This window comes from Struthio camelus, chromosome 2 (genome assembly GCF_040807025.1).
Source record: "Struthio camelus isolate bStrCam1 chromosome 2, bStrCam1.hap1, whole genome shotgun sequence".
Classification (NCBI taxonomy): Eukaryota; Metazoa; Chordata; class Aves; order Struthioniformes; family Struthionidae; genus Struthio; species Struthio camelus.
In genome coordinates this window covers 80776042-80787962 of record NC_090943.1, presented here as the reverse complement: position 1 = coordinate 80787962, position 11921 = coordinate 80776042, and the positions used below count along the sequence as shown (strand labels likewise).

At 35.3% G+C, this 11921-nt stretch overlaps 1 protein-coding gene across 8 annotated transcripts in view; it reads right to left on the bottom strand.

Annotated features, from left to right (window-relative positions):
* Positions 1 to 3141: 3141 nt before the first annotated feature.
* MARCHF6 (membrane associated ring-CH-type finger 6) overlaps positions 3142 to 11921 on the bottom strand; it is a 56777-nt gene continuing 47997 nt past the window's right edge. For all 8 annotated transcript variants that reach the window (XM_068931408.1, XM_068931411.1, XM_068931410.1 and 5 more), the window contains exons 22-26: positions 10938 to 11072; positions 8869 to 8958; positions 7888 to 8020; positions 6766 to 6901; positions 3142 to 4241 (exon numbers count right to left, since the gene is read on the bottom strand). In XM_068931408.1, the coding sequence (XP_068787509.1) occupies positions 4151 to 4241; positions 6766 to 6901; positions 7888 to 8020; positions 8869 to 8958; positions 10938 to 11072 (585 nt within the window). In that variant the 3' untranslated portion in view covers positions 3142 to 4150. The remainder of the gene's footprint in view (positions 4242 to 6765; positions 6902 to 7887; positions 8021 to 8868; positions 8959 to 10937; positions 11073 to 11921) is intronic.

Genomic DNA, 11921 nt, shown 5'->3' with positions numbered 1-11921 from the left:
GTTTTTGGAAGCAACAAAGTCTGTTCCCTTTAGGTAAAGCTAGAGTCACTTTCCAGGAACAAAATCACTCCTTGAAAGCCAGGTAAACTAACATACATCACCTGATCGAGGCTTAGCCCCCTTCCACCTCCAATCTGATGTCAAACAACTCCAAATAGGTGAAATTTTCTCTTGCAGGGAGGAAAAAAAAAAAAAAAAAAAAAGCTTGCATAGCTTTATCATCGGCTGCTACTCAACAGGTAAGTAAGTGAGCATTTAACAGCAAGTAAGCATTTCAGCTGAGAAATAGATCTATAAAGTTGTGCAATAATCCTGTCACTGCTCCATCCCTCAATATTATATTGAATTTAAAACATTCAATTTAATCTGGACTAATATTGGACAGTGTGTTACGCTGAAAGCATCACCTTCTGAAAGTTTCAATTGTTAAGTAAACTTTGATTTCAGCATATTATTTCACAATTTATGGTAGCTTCTAAACATAGAATTTAAAACAGAAACATTGCTTATATTCAACTTATTGTTCCAGTGAATACAATTAAGCATTGCAGTATCAGAATAAAAGAGAACTCTTAACTTACCTCATCACTACAGAAAAGATCCAGTTTCTTCACCTGTTTCAGAGAGAGAGCTTCCTTTCTCGTTTCCTGAACTACATTACGCTATCAAGATTCAGTTGCCTGTCTAATTTTTCACTTGTATCATCGTTTCTGCTAGGAGCCCCAGTCATTGCTTAGACTGTACACTGCCTACTCATAGAGTAAGCAGAACAAAAACATTGACTCTACTGGAAAGCATCTACAGTCTTGACAAACGGATGCACTGATGGTGAAGTACAAGGAAACAAAACAATATTGACCAGCACACTAGGCAGTAGAATCAACAAACCACTGTGGGTTTTTTTGTGTTTTGTTTTGTTTTTTTTTTTTTGGCAGGTAAAGAACTTTTACAGTTGCTTGAAGAATATTACGGTTACTGTGCAGATTTTTTATGAGGACCTTTGCTCAAGCCTGGGGGAAAGCAAGGAAAGCAACAATGTGCTCAACTGGAAAATGATACTAATCATTCCAACACCGGAATCGTTGCTGGAGCTGGCACCTTACTATGGAAGGAAGCGTTAGAAAATAGTTATAGGTTCTGGACGGCCCTCAGAAATGAGAACAAATATCTTAGACTTTAACCAATGGAGAAGGGGGAGTCAGAGAAAGGATGCAGAATTTTAACTCTTTTTAATCAATATAAAATATTTTGTGTAAAAACAGTCAAAGCCATGCTGCAATTTACTCGTTTAGTATGCAAAAGGAACACAGACATCTGAGGGTTCTTGGATAAAGGCTTGTAGAGCTACTAACAGCATTAGACCAACTCAGCACCACAAAGGGGATACAATTAAGCCAGCACAGATCTCCAACCCCTCTATCCCAGATCTAAGGTTAATAGAAACGGTGGTAAAAGCCACACTGTGCATTTTTCCTATCCAAAGAGCAGTACGAGACCACTGCATGCTGTATTAGTCCAGCACAGATGGAAGCCACTGGTACAGAGCTTGTTAGCTGTCTTAATAGCAGAGTTATCTTAACACACTTACTGTCAAGTTTCTATCCCAGAGAACACACAGCACAACAACGCAGACTGACTGTTAAAGTTTAAAATAGTAAGAAAGTAGCGCTATTTAATTCTTGTTCTATACAACCTTCACCTTCTTTCCCAAGACAAGCTTAAACATAAGGAGATCAGGAGATGAGATTTTTTGAAAGTTTACAGTGGACAGTTTCAGCAACAAATTTCACTTCATCCAGATCTGTAAAGCAGTGCAAAAGCAAGTACAACAGTTTGATTTAAAGTCAGTTCTCATTAATAAAGAACAAGCATGAATTAATGTAATGTGAACTGTAGTAGTTTTAATGTAGCTTACGTGACTGACCCAAATCAGTTTTGTTCTATGTTATGATTTGTAAAATAACAGTAATAAGAAAGAGCACAAAGGCTTTTTCTTAACAAATTTTAATATTAAGACCACTTTTTCTGGATAAAAACACAAAGTTACAAGAAACTGCACTACTGCAAATTCTACAGGAAGCACAGTAGTTAGTGCTGGCAATATCTGAGCGGGAAGACTGTTTTGGAGTTGTTCACTAAAGATATGTAGAGGACAGAATCTTGGCATAAATAAGAATGTTTTATCAATGAACTCAACCTTGTGAAAAAATATTTGTCCCACAATATACACTGCTATAAATATTCAAATGCAAAATATACGCACATCAAATATATCCGGTGTTAATTTTCAATGTAGCCTTTAGTCAGCAACAGCAAGTTAGAGAGAAACGTTTGGGCTATTTTTCTATGATTTCATTTTACTGGAAATTTCCTAACAATTACTCCGAAGTGTAATATTTATAGTTCAAAACTGTCAGGAAAATAGTAATTCTGTAAAACATCAGTTTCTGGCCCTCTGATAGTGATAGCCCAATCCTCCTGCCACTGACTCATGCATTTGGCATGAGCTCATTACTTAAGAGCATAAAGAGTCTAGACACCAAAATGCACTACCGCCATCACAGCCATCACATGCCAGATTCTTGCATTATTAAACTACATGCACATACAGTTAAGTGTAGAATACCGAAGGAGAATGCATTAAGTAGCACGTTAATTGTTCTTTAGTTTTTCTGATTACTGTAATGGATACTCATATTTCCCCCATATAATCGTAGAAAAGGTACTGCATTCTAAGCGTGTGGGTTGATGCTACTTAAAAGCTTTGTGTTACTGGTATGTATTTTTTTAATATAACTACCTTAAAAAAAAAAAAAAAAGAAAAAGAAAAAGAAATCTATCTACCTACAGAAATACCACAATTCATTTAGCTTGATTTGGTGGCTCTTCTTTGACTGCATCCTTGCAAAGAATTCGGCTAACTTTGCCTTTCCTATTTAATAGCATATATAGGTTTATTTTCCCCTCTCCACAGGCAATGATTGCATGGTACGTGATGAATAACTTTTTCAGGGTTACTTCCCTATAAAAATTCACAGTGACCTATTTTAAAGAAATGAGATTTTGTTGTTGCTGTTGTTGTTTAACATAATTGCGTAATATAAAATTCATACTATAATTTGCAGCTTCGGTAGCTTACAGAAAAAAAAAAAAAAAAAAGACTTCAAGCTCTTTAGTTAAGAACCAGGTCACATGTTACTTACAATCTGCTCTCTTTCTTCCAGTGCAGACACATCAGATAGCTTCATCCTGTCCCTTGAGGTCTTCAAAAATTCTACTTTTGATAGGAAATTGGCTATAATTTAAGCTGTGAATCTGTCTTAACTTTCCTTGGTACCTTTAAATGCTTCTACCACCTAGCTTTAGTCAGATTTTACTTACTGCTTTAGTGCAGGAAATCCTGATTCCCAGAGCCACAAAACCCCCCAAACAAACAAAAAACCCAAATGAGCCTCAACAAGTAGTCTAAATTCTCAGAAGAGGAAATATTTCTTGATTTAACAGTAACTGTACAGTATTACAAACTCAGACACATGAAAAACAATCAGGCAATAGAAAATGTACAACAGCTTTGGTGTTATACAAAATAATAAAAAAGACTTGACAGCAAGATACATAGTTCATTATGTTCTCACCACAGCCACTTCACTGCTTACTCTAAGACAGTTATTTCCTTCTTTTTATATTCTCTCTGTGGCTTTCTACTCAAGAAAAATCATACTATATTACTGTAATAAGAATTGTTATGAACACCATAAAGTAATCTCCAAATTTTATAAAAACATCCTGCCTCCTTGCACTATTGCTTTGTGGCACATTGTCAACAGAACAGCAGTCCAAAATAAAGTGACAACTAGATTTAATAAATTAATATACTTTTTTAAAGATGTACAATGCACATTCTTTTTAATTCAAGGTTTTAGGGCATCAGGATACTTCTATTTACACATATACAGACCTCAGACAGCATTGATAACATCAGAAAATGCAGATAAAGGAACAGAGCCTTAACTGCTCTCTGGATGCTACAACAGAAGCCAAAAACACTGCTGAGAGTATTATTGGGAGAGATGTCCAAAGACCGAAGACAAGTCTATGAAAAAGGACGTGTAAAGGCAAAGGGAAGGTCAAGATGTTTAACACGACCATTCTATTCTTGTGAAGACGGAGGTGGAGTTGTTGATGTGCCTTGTTTACCAGATTTTCGCTCATAATTCACAAGTCGTTGCCCAACGAGATACCTGTGGTTATAATAAAAACACCGAGAAATTAACAAAGTTAGTACTACATAACTTTGTAACTTGTAACATAAAAATCACTCTATTCCCTTTACTGCTGGAGTCGCTTTTTCACTTCAATAAAACTTGCTATTCTACATATGAACACTTAAAATGGTTGCCTTCGACCATCTTCACTTTTTCTTTAAATTTTTCTCAACTTTCAGGCAGCTCAGAATGAAATACAGGCATTACGAGTTTGCGCCAGCAGCCTTAACTCCAGGGTCATGCAATTCAGATATGTGTAACCTGAATAAAGAAATGAAATATGAAAAGTGTGCGTTTGCATATTTATATTTCCAGCCCTATAACTGGGGAAATGTCTTACCACATCTTGAAGACTACAACATTAGCAATGACAGTATATGCATGCATACAAAAGCACCACCTTAAGCTAAGCTAAGCTGATTTTTAACGATGATAACAACATATGCATGCATGCAGAGTAAAGCAAGAAAAGATCAATTTAACTGCTTTTTCAAGTAAACCAAAGCACTTCTGTAGAAGCGTCAGATACTGCTATGAATTCTTCATCTGAAACCTACTATTTCCTTTAGAAAAGTCTTCACCACCACTCCTTTTCCCGCTTTACCATAACCAAACAACCGTTATATACTTTGGTACACTGTGAACGTCACAAAACTCGCATAAACTTTTGAGATCTGTTACAGGAAAGCACTAAGCATACTTTTTAGACTATAAATCTCCACTGGGTAGCATGTCTATGTTTACTTGCTCACTGCAATCTGACCATTAAGTTGTAACATACAAACTTCTTTTCTACAAGGATAAACATCCTTGTAGAGTTACAATACTCTCTTAAATAATAATTTCATTTAATATCAAAGTAATTTTCACTTACAGATATTTTTACAGCTTTGTGTTTATAGTTTACATGCCATAGTTCACATCAAAAGAATTGAAATATTAATGCAAGTTGCAATTCAAGCCACGTTCTACCTTACAGATACTAACATTTAGCTCAGAACCCACTTGCAAAAATAAACAACAGCCATGTTTACTACAGCACGCCAAATACTACAGAACATGTTACAAAGGCAGGTGAGGAACAGTATTTAAACTAACTGATAGAATAAAAGGTGATAAAACATCAATTGGGGCTGCTTAGGTTTTAATTTTAGTCATAACTCTTACTTCTAGATTCTACAAATTTCCGTATTTGCACCAAACACACCTTTTAATGCATCAATACCCTTCTAACATTGAAGGCAGGCACAAGGAAGAATCAAAGCAGTCAATTTTGGGCTTGAGATTGGACTCCTTTTAGGCAGTGAAAAGAAAAGCTGTTCTAGGGTAATTCAGGATATGAATATAACACAGAACCACTTATTCCTACGAATACTAGCAACTGGGGTCTAACACCAACGTTTCCAAATAAACCCCACAATAGTGGAACTGCACAACACACTAAGTAGGAAAGGGCATAAAAAGCAGTAATAAAAAGGTCCGATGAATATATTAGGAGAAATGTGATAGAAATCTTAGTTCCTGTACTTAACCGATTAAGCGAGCAAACAATATACGTTTGCTGAAAAATCTGAAACATCTAATGTCTTGTTGTCTTCAACTTCGGAAAAAATTTTTAAGATAATTAGGCGCATTAAAAAAACAAAGAATAAATACAGAGGCATAGAAGAGAGTAGTTTAAGACTTTTAAAAATGAATTTTCCCAGAAGAAGGGGAAAAAAGTTTTTTTGAATATTTTAAACAGATAGCTGCATTCAAATCTAAAAGATTCAGTCTTATGTACTCCAGCATCCTTTGGGACAAGGTGAAGCAGGATCAACTTCGAGAAGAAAAGGCATTGTTTTAAAGGACTAGGGAATATAGGTAATAAGAACAACAAAAAACAGCCTTAATCATCATAACCAGAAAAACACTGGGAAAATTAACACTTTTATCTGGAAGTTGATCTGAAAAATACAGATCAATAATTACAGAAAACAAACAAAAAAGAAGGTCAAGAATTTGGTGAAGACAAAATATATCCATTCAATTGAACTTTTTTTCTTTTCGCAATAGACTTAAAACAGTACCAAAAAAAAAAAAAAATCAGAAAACAATTATGCAGAAAAAGTTGAAGATATGGTTTTATAAGCAGCAGATCGATACAAAAGTTTACTTTCAAATGTGTAAAATGTTATTATATTCACTTGTCCTTCAAGGCTGCAGAAGGAGAGACAAAAGTGTAACCAGAGCCATTTGTGGTAGAGATTTCAGTCAGACATAATGAAAAGTCTTCCATTTATAAAGACAGTCTGTCCCTGTGCTTATCTACCTGAAAAACAGGCAAAACAAACATTTGCCATAGACAGTTCAGATCTGCCTCCAATAGTCATTTCTCTAGAAAACTTCTGATATCCCCTTCTAGTGCTAAGTTTCTAGAACATCTGGATTCACTCAACCTGACTCTGTTACCATGATTTACAGTGGAAAAATAATTTAAAAAAACATACTATATACTCACTTGTCATTTTTAATATGCTCATAAAGGCGCTTGAACTGGCGGACTTGGAAGGAAAGGATTCCCATCAAAACCACCACCATGAGCAGAAAAGGGTAAATCCGACGCTGAACTAGGTTTTGCATCTCAGCAGTAACGCCTGCAAAACAGGATAGGACCCTCATATAAGCTAACAACGCTGAAGATAACACATGCATTTCTGCTTCTACCCCTTCTTCCACTTTCTATTATACTGAAACTTCAGTAGCAGGGCAATAAGATCATATATTTATACATCTCAGATCTAACATGACAGCTGTTTTTTTTTCCTCTCTATCTTAAGCACTAAATTTCAAAGACTTCAAAGATTTCCATTAACACAGTGAAAATTCACAGTGCATATGAGCTCTGCTTGCTTATCGACTTCTCTATACCTCATGTCAGAAAAAGTGGATACTACAGAGTCTGCATTCAAGTGAGAGGTTAGAGAATAAAACAGAACTTACTGAACATCCTGTTAATATCAAAATATCAACAGTTTGCCTTTTGTTGATAACACAGCACACTTGTCCTGCTTCTGATAAAACTGCAATTAATACCAATTTTTATTTCATTCCATAATGAGGAGACAGGAAAATCTATAAAAGCTCTATGCTTACAATTCACATTTTATTTTAAATAGAATGGAAATATTTTAATACTGAATGAAAACCTCAAACCAAAACTAGTATTTTCACCTGTTCTAAGCTTCCTTTGAAGTTTGACAAGTCAAAAAAAAAAAATCCTCAGCTCAATATACCTCTTAAAGAAAGAAAAAAGTTAAAGGCTGAGTATCTGAAGAAACTAGCCAAACATCTCTTTCCCAAACTCTAATTAGATACCTACATTTCTGCTGCAAGATATTATTCTATCCCATAATTTCTTTTTTAATTCTGCACTTTAATTTATTAGACATCCAGTCAGAAGAATGTATTGTATTTCTCATCCCCAAACTTTAAGAAAAAACAGCAATAATTAAGCATTTAAATTGGTGGCAGAATAGTGTCTCTTTCTAATAACCTAGAACTTCAAGTTTGATTTACACAAATACATTTACATTACTTTACACCATGAGACAAGAAACAAGTATTCCAAATGTTTACATACCTAATAAAGGTACAACACCAGAGGCTATGATGTAAGGTACACACAGGGAAAGTAACAGAACAGAGATTACAGGTGCCGCCAGTTTACGAATTATGAAGTGTAAATCAATGTTACGAATCCCATTTGCATATACCTACGAAGAACAAGTTAGAAGTAGAAAGGATCAATCAAGAGGCATGCTTTGTGCTCACAGGAGTCCTTACAAGGTTTTACACAACTTTCCTCATCAGAGGCAAAGGGAACTCCTAACTTGATGAAAACCACAATGGCCACAGTCTGAGGAGGAAATTCTTTCTGTACTGTTCTATGTCATTAGGGTCCAGAAAATCATGTCAGTAGCGCTGAGGAGAACATAGTCTAGAACAGTGTTGGGATTTGGCAGCAGGAGTACAAGAGGGTCCCTGAAAGATCATTAAATAGAGCTGCGGATGACAGTTTTGTTGGTGACACGGGATTACGGTGTTCTGCTAAGCTGCTGAAGACTGGTTGAAAGAGGATTCTGCGGATGCTGGTAGAGTAAACCTATTTAATTTGGTAACACTTGCAAAAAATAGGAGGATCTAAAGTATTCTCACACACCCGTGGCTAGGCAGACCAGAGCTCCTCTATGCGGGTCTGTGGCTGAAGACAAAGACTCTACAATTCTTGAGTTTCTGCAACTGCTACCAGGAGCTGAGAGGTCTCAACATGTCTAGACTAATCACGGAAAAAAGACCGACTTGAAATGGCTGGCACATATAGCCGGAGAACGGTCTCTGTCCCACAGCTTGGCTGTACCCAGCTGTAAAGACGGCTCAGAATTTGAGGTTTATTTTTGTTCTACTGTTAAATGTAGCTTAATGGATTGGGTCATACAATTGAAAAGAATTTTCAGAGACTAGTTATGTTAATACTACAACAGAAATTCCATTTTCTATGAATGTTTTTTGAAAGCATTAGAAACGCTTTATACAGATAATTCACACGGATAATTTTTCTTACCTGTTCAATAACAGTTTTCAGCCACCACTGGGGACCCATCAGAGTTATGGCAGCAATTATTTTGGCATGCAGAACTCCAAGAGCCCAGTCCTAGTTTTGTAAAAACAGTTAATATTATCAACTTTTTACATATTTTGATAACAAACTTTTTAGAGCAATTTATTAGTTTTACTCAGAAATGAATAACGTAGGAAAGTAATTTTTCTATTTACAAGGGGAACTGTTCAAAAGAAGAGGCATCTTTAGGAAATTCTTAAAAAGAGAGGGTGCTCTCAAGCTTAACTGATATTCGTAAAGTACTCAGCTGCCTGGAACCATAAACACCAGCTAATAATATTAAACCAAAGGCAAAAATAAAACAAAAACATTACACTTACAGCAACAGACTAGTATTCTGCTACAAATTAACTAACATTGGTAACATGTAAGCAGAAATAAGCTATTTCAATTCCTAAAAGAACCAACCAACCAACCAAAAAAAAAAAACAATATGAAGATGCTCACACAAGTCAGAAAACAGGATTTTTTCTTGCCTTTTTTCCCTTTTACATTTTAAACTGTTCAAAAAAAAAATCTACCTGATGTCAGCACTGCTAAACAAAGCACGACAGTGCTGTTTACAGGAGGATGTCATACAATCCAGTGAAAAGTTTACTCTAACATATAGTGCAATCATTACAGCATGGGATTTTAAAAAAAAAGACAGAACAAGACATCTGTTGTTTAATCAACTTAATTACACTGCTGGGAAAGCATATTTTCTTTTAATTAAATTATTTTAAAAGACAGTCTTTGTTAATATCCATGCTCAAAAATTTAAACAATTATTACAAAAAAGGTGTTAATGTTGTTTCAAAGTACCTTGTATGTTTGCTAAAGCATGTAACCTTTCTAGAACTCAAGATTCCCTTTTGTGACAAATGGAAATTATTCTCCACTTCAATAACTCCCTTGTTAATTTAGAACAAACCTGAGCTCTAATCTGATATTTTTAGGAACCTCTACCACACGAAAATAAACCCCTCCATTCTATTTAATTTCAAACTTCTATAGAATTAACATGGACAAATTAAAATTTTGCAGGTAACCCCCGGCATTACAAATTTTTTCCAAAAAGATGTGAAAATCACTACCTTCCACCACCGCAGTGATACGATGTCCTGACTTACTAGTAATTTACTTAAGAACTAACACCTCTAAAGAATACACACATTAAGAATACACACATTAAGAAACTAATTAGTGGACAAATTTTTCTTTGTATAAGACCGTCACATATTCGAATACTTAAAGTAAATAAAAGCTTGTTCGTATACAGCTTAGAAATTGAGCGTTTTTGAACGTTTTCTTGTTATTTGGTAATATGCTTTCTAGGTCTTTTGAGTTCCCTCAATTAAAGTGCGAGTTAAAAGCTTTCAAGATTAAGAGTAGGATGAGACAAGCATCTGTCATTCAATCTGCACTACCTTCATTTCCTCCACCAAAACAGGGGGGGAAACACTTGCACTCCCTTAAATCTTAACCTTCGAGACTCTGTTAACAAGTAAAGCCAAATATTACTACCTCAAAATCTTGTATTAATGATTTGACATCTCAGCTTAAACCAGAATGATCCTAAAGCATATCAAACTTCATTCCTCGTGTGTATCATCTGGGAAAAAACAACAATCAAACCTGCTGCTGCCAAACTGTAGACAGAAAGATTTCCGGAGAAGCTATTCATGTGCATGCATGCATACATATAGCTACACTAACTTCTGTACATAATTTGAAAATTAAGCTACTGAAAACCCCTCTGTATCTGATTAGTGAAATACAAAGATCCTCTGAGGTTATGGGAGAGTTCAGCTCTTCACACGTAGATTATTAAGCATACCCTTTGGGTTTAATAATATCCACATCCAGATCGCCTTTACTACATGGAAACATACCTACAGGAAATGCTCTGAGGCCCTGAATCAACGAGAAACCATAACTCCTGCAACTGTCTTACTCCTATATAAAGGAATGCATCAACAGCAGAACAAGAGCATTGGAAAGCCTGACATACCAACCACTGAGCAACTGACCTGCCAAGGATAGAAGAGAGGTGTCTGATCCAGAGGAACTCTCAAAGGTGCAACGATTACCAGTTCAAATAGAAGACCAAGCAAAAGTGGAACCACACCAGCTAGCAGCACAGCCACTATCAGTGTCTTCATTATCTTCAAAAAACCCCAAGACACGTAATTAACATATTTATCAGACGATTTTTTTGTTTAAACTTAAAAATGCAAATTAAAGCATGCAAATACATATAGCTGGAAAAAAAAAAAACCTACCCAGATCTTCCACTCATATATCTACCCCTAAAAATAATTTTCATTACATACCAGCTTTGCAATCCAAGTTTTCAAGACTGGGTCCTATTCCACTCCCTGCCCCCAAAAGCATGACTTACCTAATTGAACCTTACACTGAATTTTTTTTCGTATGTTGCAAAATTACAGAAAAATCTTTCCAAAACTCCTTTTTTTTTTTCCCCCCCGAGTTAAACTCAAACCTTTTAAATCTACTCATTATGGAGTATTTCTGGCTTGAACAAAAGACTCAGTTAAGGTATTATGCCTGAATCCTGCTTCATTCTAGAATTCTTTTAGTTCGAATTCATTAACCAAAAATCTGATACAAAAGTAGTATAATCTAATAACATGACAGGGACAAAGGACAAGTATTATAATTAAGCTCTGCGTTTCCTCTAGGCAAGCTTAAGATTTCTAAAGTGAAAATGGAGAATGAGATATTCAGGAAAGAATAAAATATGGAATACATGCATACACTGCTCTTCTGTCTGTAATAGTCTCATAAAAAGCTATTGCAAGCATGTCCTTCACAAGGTACCATTTATGCTATGGATACTTAAAATTACTTTATTTAGCCAAAAAAAAAAAAAAAACAACCCACTATAGAAACCCTCAGAACCAAAACCTAGATAAAAGGGTGGGATAAATTTACTGTCATGGTGAAAATTTGAACTTATGATAATAAAAAAGATTTTTTTTCTTTAAAAACAT